A 14,545-nucleotide genomic window follows, 5' to 3' on the forward strand; every position below is an offset into this window, starting at 1 on the left:
AACAATAAAGTCTTCTTAAAATTTTCTTTTAAGGTACCATCTACTTTTAAAAACATGAAATAGGGAATTGTATAATAGGACCCAAGAAATGTATCATTCCGTATAACATGTGGCAATTTAGAAAACAGTTTTGTTTTTTGGTTTTTTTTTACTCTTCTCTGTGCCTGAGTTGTATCACAAAATGCAGGCTAGTTTCTTTTCTTTTCTAAGATACTTATTTACTTATTTATTTATTTGAAAGAGCGTGAGAGAGCAAGCAAGCACACGAGAGCAGGGGGAGGGGCAGAGGAAGAGGGAGAGAGAGAGAATCTCAAGCAGGCTCCATGGAGCCTGACGCAGGGCTCAGTCCCACGACCCCGAGATCACAACCTGAGCCAAAACCAAGAGCAGAAGGCTTAACCGACTGAGCCACCCAGGCACCCCAAAAGGGAGGCTAGTTTTTAAGCAGTATTATAATGGTACTAAGTAAAATGTGAAAGGGCATCATTTATATAGAGTTTATTCAAATGTGAAAGGGCAACATGAGTTTATTCAAATACGTCATATATATACGTGTGTGTGTGTGTATATATATATATATATATATGATTTTGTAGTTAAGTTACTGTCTTCATCTTGTTTTTCTGAAGGTAATGTAAAACATTGCAGCCCCAGAACTTGATGAGTAATAAAAACTACCTAGGAAAACTGGCCTAGGATTTAAAATATCCTTCAAAGGATGGTTAGTTGAAAGTAGATCATAGTGGTAAGTTCTCTATAGAAAATTAAAATAGAGGGTAATTGTGTGGCTACTTTAGATTGAACAGTTGGGATCATCCTCTCTGGAAAGGTGAAATTTAAGCCAATATCTGAATGAGAAGAAGGAACCAACTGTCTGAGATCAAGGAAGAGCATTCTAAGCCAAGGCAAAGGCTCTGAAGCCTTAATGAGCTCAGTAGTATAGTAGTCTGCTCAGACTGCCATCATAAAATACCACAGACTGGGTGGCTTCTTTCTTGTAATTGTGGCGGTTGGGGAGTCCAGGATAAGGTGCTGGCTGATTCGGTTCCTGCTGAGGACTTTCTTCCTGCTTTGCAGATGACCACCTTCTCACTGTGTCCTCTCATGTCCCCTTCTCTGTATGTGTGGGGGGAGAGATCTGGTATGTCTTCCTCTTCTTATGAGGGAACTGGCCCTATTGGATTAGGGCCCTACTCTTAGGACCTCATTTAACCTTTATCACCTCTTCCCAGGCCCTGTCTTCACATATAGTCACACTGGGTTAGGGCTTCCACATAGAAATGGGGGCGGGGTGGGCAGGGAGAGACACAAAGATTCAATCTGTAACAGGTGAAGGTCAGTAAGGTTGGAGCCTGGTGAGCAAAGGAGAGGATGATAGGGAATGCAGCCAGAGAAGTAGACCAGGGCCATAATAAGTAGGCCTCTGAAAGCTAGGGTGAGGACTCTGTGTGCTGAGACCTGAGTGCTGGGAAGCTAGAGCAGAGGAATGACATAATTTAGTTAATATTTTTAAAAATAGGGGCGCTTGGGTGGCTCAGTTGGTTAAGAGACTGCCTTCAGCTCAGGTCATGATCCTGGAGTCCCTGGATCGAGTCCCGCATCGGGCTCCCTGCTCGGTAGGGAGTCTGCTTCATCCTCTGACCCTATCCCCTCTCATGTGTTCTCTCTCTCTCATTCTCTCTCTCTCAAATAAATAAATAAAATCTTTAAAAAAATAAAAATAAAAAAAATAAAATATTTTTAAAAATATACTCTTAAACTTAGATGGAGAAATGACTGAAGGGACCCAAACTGAAAACAGAGAGATCAGTTCTAAGGCTATGGGCAGTAGTTCAGGAGAGAGATGACATAGTTTGGACTAGAATGGTTAGTATTGGAAATGGAGGGACTTAAACTATTTCAGGAAACGTTTAGAAGTTTAGAAGCTGATGAGTTAGATGTAGGGTATGAGGGGAAAGAGGAATTGAGGATAATTCCTGAAGTTTTGGCATGAGCAACTTGAAGAAGGAGCAGGGTTGGGGTGGAGGAAAAGAAGATAGAGTCTGTTTTGGTCACATTAAATTTGAAATACCTAAATGAGACTTGAGCTCCAGGAGGGGTCAGAGCTGGATATATAGATAGAGGATAATTAAGTAGAGAGTGTTGGTAGCCATGGGACTAGATGAGGTCATCTGGAGGAGAGTGAAGTTTGAGACGAGGCTAGTCTGAGTCCTTGGTCCTCCCACAGTTAGCTGTCAAGCAAAGGGGGAGAGGCCAGCAGAAGAGATCCGAAAGGGTATCCAGAAGAATGTGGTCTCCTAAGAGCCAAGGAAAAAAAGTGTTCAAGAAAAGAAGAAAGTATTGATAGTGACATTCAAACATTTATAAATTTGTGGGGGAAATTTTATGAGAAATCTAACAGAAAAAGTTCTTCTTTAAAGATATATTTTTCCCTTACTTCCAATATACTATGATGTACACAGTATTCTACTTAATCACGGTGTTTTCACTTGTTCATGTAGAATTTGTAATAGATTTTTTGGTCCCAACTCACAACGTAAAGTCTGAATATAAGAGATAAAAATGAAAGCATTTGTTGATTTGAAAAAAAAACTTTCTCAAAGGGCTGTCAAAACAGACTGAAACCCAAGTCATAAGTCAGTTCTGAAAGAACGTGACACATATCCCTTAACCACTTACACAAGTGTTATACCCTCATTTGCATCACTTGCAAATCCTATACATTCCTTGAAAAGAATACTTACGGCTGATTAATGCAGAATTATACTTAGCTTTAATCTTAAAAATAACTATTTTTGAAGAAAACAATTTGTCCTCGTGGAAAAAATTCAGACTATATTAAAAAATCTATAAAAGAGGAAGTAAAAAAACAGATAATTACTGTCTTACAATGTAGTCTTTTGTATTTTTATTTTTACACATCTTTATAGTTAAAACTTAGTTATTCTGAAGATAATTTTTTTTTTTTTAAGAGAGAGAAGAACCAGCAAGAACATGGGGGCAGTGGTGGGCAGGGAGAGGGATTGAGAGCTTCTTTAAGCAGGCTCCGAACTCTGAGCCTGATGCAGGGCTTGATCTCATTTCCCTGAGATCATGACCACAGCTGAAATCAAGAGTTGGTCGCTTAACCCACTGAGCCACCCAGGCACCCCCTAAGATAAAATTTTAATGGAATTTTGAGCATCAAAGGGTAATGATATTTTAAGGCTTTTTACACAAATCTTGTCAAACTGTCCCCCAGAAATGCTGTATTCACCTAACATTTCTACAGTTAATATCTGAAGTTAATATACAGTGTAGCCAACAGTGAGTGTTGGTATTCTTTTTAATCTTTGCGAATTTGTAAAAGGAAAATTTGTATCTTTTTAAATTTATATTCTTTGTTAAGTTTTACATTATTTTCCTGCTAATTGGCCATTGTTTTGTACTTTTGAATTCTGTTCATGTTTTTGGCCCATATTCTCTTGTATTTTGTCTTGTATTCTTGTCTTTCTTTTTAGAGCTCTTTATGTGTTAAAGATAATAAACAATGGTGTCATATATATTTTTCCCAGTTTATCTTAAACTTTATGACTTTTTTTTTTTTTTTACTTTATATGATTTTTTTTGCCATGCTGAATTTGAAATTTCTCTGCATGGGCTTAAACTATTTATGTTGAGTTTTTGTCATGGTCCAGTTCAGTGTTTTGACCTCTATGTGGTTGAAATTTAGTATATGTTACAAAATGAAAAAATCCAGGCCACAGAAGAAGCAAACCTATTTGAATTTCTAAATAATAGACTTATTACTCCATACTAAAGACAATTTTTAGCAGTAAAGGTTTGTATTGTGAACACAGATGAAAGAAGAACAAACAAAAATTCATCATTTCCAAAAGGATAAACCTGTCTTTTGCTTATGTATGTACCTTCATTCAGATATTTAAATAAATAGGAAACTATTAATTTCAGGAATTTCATGTTAGAACAACTGGCATTTCTAAGTAGGTTAGGTCCTAACTTCTAAAGTCCTGAAATAGGAGCCAACAAGTTTGGTCCACTTGGTGGGCTTTTCATCTTGATTTCCGAACTCTTGGAACAAGAGCTTGGAGTTGAATGGTCTCTCTGTGGAGATGACACCTGAAGCCATTTAACTTGCCCAACTGATGATCAGGCGGCTCTTTTGACAGGTGTAGTTTATTGGTACTTTGTCCCCTGCTTATTCATTGGTGTAATGTCTTATTCTTCAGCTTAAATTTCAGAAGAGACTGAATAGTGAAGGTGCTCATTTTGAACATTCTAAGTCGAAGAAAGTACGTTGAGTTGTGTTTGATTGTCATCTTATTTGTTTAATCTCTAGAATTCTTCCTCATGGGTACTGTATAACATGGCTTCATTTTATTGGAGAATAAAGAATGAGCCGTATCAAGTAGTGGAATGTGCCATGCGAGCACTTCACTTCTCTTCCAGGTAAGATTTCTCCCTTTCTGGACTTCCTGATTCTCCACATATCTCAGGACTGGTAAAGAAGCAGTATGTAAGAAAACAATATGAAGAAGCATTGTGTTGTACTTACACTCTCCTCTACCCCTGTTCAAAGAATTTAGTCCCATCACAAAAATATGACAGAAGTCAAAGAGTTCACAGTTGTTAATAGCACAAAATTCTTCTGATTTCTATTAAGGAAAAAATATATGATGTAGACACCCTCTGATTCACTTGAAACTTGAATATACGGACCTTGCCTGGAGGAATTAGCATAAATTAAATTTTTCTCAAAGCAAATGATGAGCCCTAAATACATTTTAAAATCATAAAATGTCTGCCCGACCTTATTTCTGTGGCAAAATTTGTAGCTGTCAGATTGAATAAGCACCATCAGTTACATAAAAATGTAACAGTATGTTTTCTTAAATTATTTTCTCCATCTATCAGTACACTCAAAGTTATTTTCATAAGTTCAATAACTTCGAATGTAATTTTCCCTTATCAAGTAGTTATATGGAATCATGGAGCACACACTTCTCTCCTAACACCTAATTGCTCCTCTCCTTCTCTTTTAGGCACAATAAAGACATTGCCCTGGTCAACTTGGCAAATGTTCTGCACAGAGCGCACTTCTCTGCAGATGCTGCTGTTGTGGTCCATGCAGCTCTGGATGACAGTGACTTCTTCACCAGCTATTACACTTTGGGAAATATATATGCAGTAAATACAACTTTTTATTTTCATGAGCAAACCAGTTGCTATTTTCTTTTTTAAAAAATTTATTTTCAACTAAAAAATAACTTTTTCCCCTTCCTCTTTTGGTCTGAACAAGGAAAAGGAAATGGAAATTAAGAAGTTGGGGGAAAATAAGTCAACACAATAATGTATCCTAATAGTCCTAGCCTCTTGACAGAAAAATTAATAGGAATCATAAATTCCTGCAGAGTATGCCTCTGGAGATAGCAACACTTTCTAGTTAAGAGGTCTTACAGCATATCTTATGTTATGGATTTGGTCACTGATCAAAAATAATGTTCACTATAGAGTGAGATATAAGTGTGATCTCATAAGTCATTAGGGAGTTTGGACAGATCCACCCACGCTGTGGCTAACGTTTTTCCTCCTCTGTGTGTGTATATGTGTGTGTTTGTTTTTGTCTCTTCAGATGCTGGGGGAGTATAACCACTCAGTGCTCTGTTATGACCATGCTTTGCAGGCCAAACCTGGGTTTGAGCAAGCTATAAAGAGGAAGCATGCTGTCCTTTGTCAGCAAAAACTCGAGCAGAAATTGGAAGCCCAACATAGGTAATTGGGTGAGAAAATTTCACTGAAGCCCTAGCACTGTAGAACCTTAGGTTAGACCTGTGTAGGGTGATGTCAGTGTTCATTTGTTCTTTAGAATTAAAAACACCTCTTCACGACTGCTAGTCCTATCCCTTTTCTCCAGATCCAGGGGGCTTAGCACAACTCGGGTTGTGTAGAGGAATCTTTAACAATATGAATTCCAGGAACTAGAGAATGTTTGCAGTAAATTCTGTCATTTAGGTCTTTATACTTTTGACCATCGATTACTTTTATGAAGTCAGATGGAGTGGGGGTGCTGTCAGATAATTAGTAATTCGGTTACGTTTTAATTTCCACAGAATACATTGTCAGTAAAATCACTTGCACGTGCTGTATTTGATCTTTCTCCCCTTTAGCTGCTAGGGTTGGGCTAATGTTACGTTAGTTAAGTGACATTGAGAAACATTATTTGGCCCATATTTTAATCAGATTTCTGTAAATTGTACAGTGATGAGTTCTGTTGTACTTGGTCCTTGCAATGTACTTAATAAAAATGTATTTGATTCCATAAGTAGCAGGGCCTGTTAGGAAACATCACATAACTCGAAGTGAATTGTTCTTCTTATGGAATTAGCCTCAATGTTTTGAGGCAACTTTGATTATTAGAGAATTAAATGGAGATTTGGAACTCATTAAACTATTGCATTTCCTTATTTTCCAATCAATTTAAAGCATAATGTGGTGAAAAGGGAGGAATGACCACTTACTTGTTTATACCTGGCTTCTCTTACACCTGATCAGAACTTGTCCTGGCTGAGCAAATTGGTTCTCTCATACACAATCTGTACGGCTCCTAAATCTCCATGTGTTACAATGTAATAGGTAGAAAGGATTTTGTGATTAAATATAATCAGGCAGCTGATTTATTGATACCAGGTAGTAGAGAATATTTCTTTCTAAGCCAGGTTTCTGTGATTTTTTCCAAAATCCACAAACCCAAGGAGCTAGAGTTCAAGAGCAAGGTACTGTTGGCCCTTTGTCTTAACCTTGTCTTTACGTAGAATCAAAAGAAAAGATGAGAAGGTGGCTTTGAATGTCTGTGGAACTAACACAGACTTTATGGAGGGAAATAGTTGTTGAATATGTCAAGATTTATACTATGTTGCTATGTATCTTTTAGGTACCTGAACAGTCCAACACACCATTTACTGTCAAGATAGTCATATGTAAGGGAAGAATTTTGCATCCTCTTTTTGCCTCTAAGTTTTAATAAAACAGTAGATTTATTTTGCCCCATTATTTCTAAACTTGTGGTACAGTGGTTGTATGTTAAAAGAAAAAAAACTAGCAATTATTGCTGAGGACCAGAAAAATCTATGCAGTAAGTGGGTTTAAAAATTCAGTTTTAAAGCTCTGTAACTTTTTCTGGTGTTAAAAAATGTTAAGATCCCTCCAGCGAACACTGAATGAGTTGAAAGAATATCAAAAACAGCATGACCACTACCTGAGACAGCAGGAGATCCTAGAAAAACATAAGCTGATTCAGGAGGAGCAAATCTTAAGAAATATCATCCATGAGACACAGATGGCAAAAGAGGCACAGTTAGGTGAGTATTGATTCCAAATAATTAAAGACAGGTTAGGAAGTTCATTTCTAGCATGTTCTACTTTCATAACTTTTGTGTAGCCCTAAAGCAGTATAAAGTTGTGCTTATGACTTCCCTCCGTCTTAAAATCAAGTCATCATAGCGGGTATACCAGCAGGCCTGGGGAGCTGGTTTGGTCTCTCTAGGTTTCTTTAAATTCACATTTTAAAGTAAAAATTAAATCTTTTGATCCTAGAAGTCTTTTTTTTTTTTTAAAGATTTTATTTATTTATTTAATTGACAGAGAGAGAGACACACAGCGAAAGAGGGAACACAAGCAGGGGGAGTGGGAGAGGGAGAAGCAGGCTTCCCGCTGAGCAGGGAGCCCGATGCGGGGCTCGATCCCAGGACCCTGGGATCATGACCTGAGCCGAAGGCAGTCGCTTAACCAACTGAGCCACCCAGGCGCCCTAGATCCTAGAAGTCTTAACAACAGTTGTTCGGCCCACTTTGATTTAGTATGCATGCCAGTCTCTTGGAGACCTTGTTAAAATGCAGATTGTGATCAGTAGGTCTGAGGTAGAACCTGAGATTCTGTATTTCTAACAAGTCCCTATTTAATGTCTGTTGCTGCTGGTCTGAAAACACAATGTGAGTAACATGGCCTCATACCAAGTAAACACAGGCCAGACACACCCTTGAAGCAAAGCGTCCACACTGTCACGCCAACACCGGCAATAAGGCTGTCTTACTTCTCTTCCTCCCTTAAAAACAAATATTTTATTTTAGAAGTAAGATTTTAGGCTAGAATTTTTCTCAAGCAAGAATTCTTAACCTGGGTCAATGGATTAGTTTCAGGTGGTTCTGAAATCCTCCCCAAAATTACATGCAGTAATATGTATGTGCACAATTTTTTTTCTGGGAAGAAGGCATATAGTTTTTATTAAAATCTCTTAGAGTCCATGACCCAGAAATAGAACCACTGTGTAAGGGCACTTGGGTTGACAGGATATCAGTGACTTGGTTATATCCAGAATGTTTCATTTCTGATAAAACCCTAACGGAGTAGATCTAACAGCTGACACCAAAGAATAAATTAATAGAATCCCGTATATTATAGACTTCTCCTTTGATAAATATATTGATCTGGAAACCCTCTTAAGTCTTTGAACCTTAGCTGTGACCATTTAAAGTCCATTTTACAATCCACCTAATATGTTTTCTTTGCTATTTTGAATATAAAGAATATGTTAAGTTCTTGGGGTTATTTACTGCTTGCTCTACAGTTAGAGCAACTACAATACAACCAGGGCTCTTGTATATAATTTTGAAACAGAATTATGAAGTATATAAAACAGATTGTCTCCAGAGAAATGGCAGAAGTCTCTAAAAACAATGTAATCAATAGATTTTACTGTCATAGAATATAATTACCAGAAAATATTTTGGTGATTTAGTGGAGCCCCTTTGTTTTTTATAGGTGGAGAAACTGAGGCTTCTTTAGAATGATTTAATTTAGCTAACCATTAATGAGTGTTTCCCTCTATAGTACCCCCTGTGTAGTACTCTGCCAGGCTCTGAAACTAAATGAAATCATGTTGGCATTGCTGATCTTTCTCAACAATTGCAATTTCCTTTCTTATTCCAGGAAATCATCAGATATGCCGCCTAGTCAACCAGCAGCATAGTTTACATTGCCAGTGGGACCAACCTGTGCGCTACCATCGTGGAGATATTTTTGAAAATGTGGACTATGTTCAGGTCTTTTTCTTGGTCTCTTCTAGTTTTTATAACTTTGCATATCTAAGAGTAAAATTGTTTTCCCCCCCTCGATTCCTTGTATATTTGATCCCCAAATTCATGACTAATTTAAGGTTTTGAGTATGTTTATGAAGTCAGATTTCATAGACTATCTATGTAAATACTTCGTAGATAGTCAGATTTCTCAGTTACTTCATGCATGATATTTCCAGTTCCCCCAAGTACTAGCTGTATATGTCTTTTTCTTTTCTCCTTTACCATGAGAGCTATATTGGGCTGTTACTAGTATTTAACTCAAAGCCTTCATCTCCTTTTTAACTTATTAGAGTAAGAGCAGTAATTTAAAATTTGGGAAAGAGTAGCCATGCTTTTTCCTAAAGTCATCAGTCCAGTTATGTTGCTTCAACTAAAAACATTAACAAAATGATCATTATCAACAGAAAATTTTTATTAAGCACTATTGCTACATGCATGGATGTTTTCTCTCTCTTTCTGTCTCTGTGTATATCCATACATATACATGCAGTCATACACACGCATACAATCCTAGGCTAACTAGTTGGGAAGAAATAATACATATTTATAATGATACCAGAGAGCATCTAATTGGGCTGATACAGATAGTAAGCACAACCAGAGTTCCAAGTATCATGCAAATGGATGTTGGAAATAAAGTAAAATTTATCATATCCTATTGAAACCTATCATGTCTTTAATCATAGATACAGGGATTTCCAGAGATAAGCAGTTAAGATAATTAATAGATCAGAACAGCTTCTATAGGAGGACAAACCATGAAAAATTAGTACTCTTTAATCTGAAAAAACCCAGACCTCATTGAGAAAAAGAAGCAAAAATTAAGAGGCCATTTAGGGAAGAAGTAGTAATAGGGACCAAAAGCTTCCCACGATTTTTGTCAACTAGTTTCTAGCAATATCCCATGTTAGTTTTCGAACACAGTCAAAGGAGATCAGATTTAACATCTGAGATTATAGCTCCCTTTTTTTTTTTTTAAGATTTTATTTATTTATTTGAGAAAGAGAGCACGAGCAGGGGAGCAGCAGAGGGAGAGGGAGAAGCAGGCTGAGCAGGGAGCCTGATGTGGGGCTCAATCCCAGGACCCTCGGATCATGACCTGAGCCAAAGGCAGATGTTTAACCGACTGAGCCACCCAGTCGCCCCTATAGCTCCCTGTCTTAAATCCAAGCATTAGTTTAAGGGGGAAAAAAGGGAATAATATTTACAAATGTTAGAGATGGAAACCAAGGTAACTTGGATATCATGATGGTCTCAAGACCATTTGGAAGACTCCCCTGTAAAAGTGTAGCTTCAGTGTTGAATATCCATAAGTTGCCTCTCTGTTACATAGTGAAAGAATCCATTCTTTTATACTCCCTCCCATCCTGGTCCCATTCTCTTATCCAACAAGGTTTTAGAAATACACAGGAATTGGGGTATCCCCTAAGAATATCAAACATTGATTTACCTTGGTTTGGAGGAAGGCTGTATTTATATTTGAGTTGATTGTATAATAGTTATGATGCCTAAGTCATAGCTATATTAAACTCCTGAGAGCCCTTTTTCAAGTTCCCTTGCTTCTACCACAGCACACTAATTCTATAGAGTAGCAATCATTTTAGTCTAGATAGGGGAGGGCAATAATGAGCCAAACCTCTTAGAGAATCAGCTCACCTTTAAACCTAAAAGAGACTAAATCACAGAAAGGAAGTAGAGGGACAGTAAAGAAAGGAAGAATCCATGCCATTTTTCTTGTACTCCAATGGCATAGTTGATTGAAAGTTGCTAACTGTGCATTTTCTGAGAGAATAGTGTTGGGGCCTAGTTCTGAAAATGTGAAGATCTGATTGCTTTATTACTGACCTACTTTCAGATTTCCTCCTGGGTTTCAGTATTCACTGATGTTTTGGGTTGGATTAAATCTTAGTCACAACTTCTTTTCTGCTTCCCATTTGATTCAACTTTTCTTTTCATTTTCTAGTTTGGTGAGGATTCATCAACCTCCAGTATGACGTCTGTGAATTTTGATGTTCAGGCAAATCAGAGTGATATCAGTGATTTGGTCAAGTCTTCTCCCGTAGCCCATTCCATTCTCTGGATCTGGGGCAGGGATTCTGATGCATATAGGGTAAGTTAATAGAGGATGATGCAGTTTTTTCAGACAAGATTTCTGAAAGCATTAGCCCTCATGTTCATTGAATAATATGGTCCCTGTGACTGTTCAGCTTAGTTCAGCAAACACTTAGTCAACTTATATTAAACAGAAGGCATTCTGCTAGGTCATAGATTAGCAAGACACAGGGTCTGCCTTGAGGTCTTCTGCCCAATCAAGTGGGGCATATAGACACTCTGATTTTAGTTTAAAACTTTGAGCTCTGAGTATAATTACCAACCCTAGAAAGTTTCTAAACTTGACCTAAGTATATGCTTGTATATACAGTTGACCTTTGAACAACATGGGGGCTAGCCCCATGCAGTCAGAAATCTGCATATAACTTTTGATTCCCCAAAAACTTAACTACTAATAGCCTACTATTGACCGAAGCCTTACTGAGAACATAAACAGTATATTAGCACGTATTTTTTATGTTGTAGGTATTATGTACTGTATTCTTACAATAAAGTAAGCTAGAGAAAAGAAAATGTTAAAAAAGTCATGAGGAAGAAAAAATACATTTATAGTACTGCACTGTATTTATTAAAAAAATCCACGTGTAAGTGGACCTGCATAGTTCAAAGCTGTGCTCTTCAAGAGCCAGCTATATTCCACTTTTTAATCAGCTTTCTTTTATTGAACTCCCATCTGTGCATCAGGCTGGTACTATGAATATAGTACACAAGCTCTTTGCTGGAGCTTACATTCTGTCAGATGATACAGATAATAAGTTAATAAATATGTATTTCTTTTTTTGAAGATTTTATTTATTTGAGAGAGAGAGAGCGAGCTCAAGCAAGGGGAGCGGCAGAGGGAGAGGGAGAAGAAGCAGGCTCCCTGCTGAGCAGGGAGCCCGATGCGGGGCTTGATCCCAGGACCCTGGGACCATGACCTGAGCCGAAGGCAGACGTTCAACCCACTGAACCACCCAGGCGCCCCAATAAATATGTACTTCTGAGCTAGCTAAGAAATAATTGTATGTTAGCCCATGGGGATACCAAGGTATGAGGACAGATACCGTGTGTTTTTTATTCAATATTAAATTTTTAGAATTTAATCGAGTTTTTGTTCAATCAGAATTAATATAGCCACTTAGATTTAATTCTATGTAAAATAAATTCCCCAAAGTTTGATAGCTTCACGATTTAAGTTTAGTAAGCCTCTGATGTGTGTTATTTATATTTAGGAAAGTGAACATTTTACAAATCAAAACAATTGTTAAACTTTGGCATTGGCAAAGAAAAGGTCTTAGTTCAGGGAAAAGTAGTTTTCTGTGCCAGTTTTATAAACTTATATATGCTTTCAGGACAAATTGTAAACTTTACTTCAAATTGGCTTAAAAGAAAATATGCTTCATATTACACAAAGTCCAGAGATCAGAGCAAGCTTTGGGTTTGGTTGATTCAATGGGCCAATGATATCATCAGTGACCCATTTCTTTCCTTTTCTTCAATTTGCCATCCACGGTATTGGTTTCATCCTAAAGCTTGTCTTCCTCATGGTCATGAGGTGACAGCCGGTAGCAGCAACTTGGAGCAACATGTTCTTTGTTCCTATGTGGCATAAGAGACTAAGACTGGCTTTTCTTTCCCAGAATCCCCAAGCAAGCCTCTCCTTGTATCTCATTAGGCTCAGCTGACTTAGGCCTGCCCAGCCCTGAACCAGTCTATGGTAAAGCAGGTAGAATTACTGACTTAGACTAATAGTCTTCAGTAGAAGGAATATTATAGAGTCTACCACAGTATCTACAATTATTTTAAAATACTAAATTGTTCAATTATCCTAGTATATTTATGTTCTTTTAAAAGTTTATTTAACATGTTGAAATATTGAATCCAAGAAAATTTATGAGAACTTTTTCTCTTTATTAGGACAAACAGCATATTCTTTGGCCTAAAAGAGCAGATTGTGCAGAAAGCTATCCCAGAGTCCCTCTTGGCGGGGAGTTGCCAACGTATTTTCTGCCTCCAGAAAACAAAGGACTCAGGCAAGTGCTGATGGATTTGGCAAAGCACTTGATTCTGCATGATTGTCATCTGGCAGTTCTTTGAGAGCACCAGCCTTGGACTTGAAAGGTTAAGTCTTTATCTTGAAATCACCCAAACTTTGAAAATATGAATCTTGTTCCTTTTTCTTGTGCCAGGATCCACGAACTCAACAGTGATGATTATTCTTCAGAAGAAGAGGCCCAAACCCCTGACTGTTCCATAACTGACTTCAGAAAAAGCCAGACTCTGTCCTACTTAGTCAAAGAATTAGAGGTCCGCATGGATCTGAAAGCCAAAATGCCAGATGACCATGCACGAAAAGTAAGGCTCACTTAGGCTGGTGTTTATTGCCGTCCATTCTGGGTGACTTCACAAGCCTCTTAGGTGGAACAAAAATTTGATAGAAGGCAGTTATTGAACTTAAAGTTTTTAAAACTGAGAACAGAGGTCAAGAATTGGTGGAATCATTAAGAAGACACTCATGCTATTGAAGGATTGCCAGAAAAGTGTGCTGTTCACACAGACCACATAAGCACTCTCTCTAATAAGAGTGCCCCAGGGAGGAGCAACACAGAACTCTGTTTACTTTGCAGAGTTCATCTACTGGAGGCCATTCTAACCACTTCAGTTTAGCTTTGCATCCTCCAGGCCTCCAGGAGTTTGTATAAATTGAAAGCTTGAAGATTCTCTTCCTGGCCTTATCAACCCTGCTTTGGCCTTATATATAAGGTCCTTGGAAGTTTGTATGAATTTGATAACTACTTTACAGATACTATAGATAAGTTCTATTATGCTTTGTTCTTTAATTCCTACTAGTTATGTGTAACTAGGAATGTTTTATTACTGACTAGAAATTTAGTTCTACATTAGATTCCATTAGAATGGTATCTACATTCTATATTACATACTGTTCTACATTAGATACCATTCCATAGATACAAATGAAAAAATTACTTTTTTGCAGAGAAAACAGACCATCACAACAACCTTTTTTAAAATTTAATTTTAAAACTATGAACAGTTACTACTTACAGTCAACAAACATTTACTGAGGGGAAAAACATTATGTGCCAGGCACTGTTTGGAATGCTAGGAAAGATAAATAGACCATGATCCCTACCTTAGAGTTGCTCAAAGTTATAAACATGTTGCAAGAACATAGCGTAATTGAGGATCCAGTGTTTTTCCAGCTAGGAAAGATAGAAGATTTTTGTTGCATCAGGTATTACGTGCTGTTGTCTTTTGAATAATTTCTCATTTGATTTTAGATACTTAGGTTGACTTTA

The 14,545-nt window shown here is 37.5% G+C and overlaps 1 protein-coding gene across 3 annotated transcripts in view; it reads left to right on the plus strand.

Moving 5' to 3' along the window:
* Positions 1 to 14,545, plus strand: part of TTC17 (tetratricopeptide repeat domain 17) — a 115,899-nt gene that overhangs the window by 28,693 nt on the left and 72,661 nt on the right. For all 3 annotated transcript variants that reach the window (XM_032413934.1, XM_032413935.1, XM_032413936.1), the window contains exons 6-13: positions 4,340 to 4,449; positions 5,043 to 5,187; positions 5,633 to 5,772; positions 7,198 to 7,358; positions 8,986 to 9,098; positions 11,098 to 11,244; positions 13,143 to 13,258; positions 13,415 to 13,580. In XM_032413934.1, the coding sequence (XP_032269825.1) occupies positions 4,340 to 4,449; positions 5,043 to 5,187; positions 5,633 to 5,772; positions 7,198 to 7,358; positions 8,986 to 9,098; positions 11,098 to 11,244; positions 13,143 to 13,258; positions 13,415 to 13,580 (1,098 nt within the window). The remainder of the gene's footprint in view (positions 1 to 4,339; positions 4,450 to 5,042; positions 5,188 to 5,632; positions 5,773 to 7,197; positions 7,359 to 8,985; positions 9,099 to 11,097; positions 11,245 to 13,142; positions 13,259 to 13,414; positions 13,581 to 14,545) is intronic.

This window comes from Phoca vitulina, unplaced genomic scaffold (genome assembly GCF_004348235.1).
Source record: "Phoca vitulina isolate PV1807 unplaced genomic scaffold, GSC_HSeal_1.0 scaffold16, whole genome shotgun sequence".
Lineage (NCBI taxonomy): Eukaryota > Metazoa > Chordata > Mammalia > Carnivora > Phocidae > Phoca > Phoca vitulina.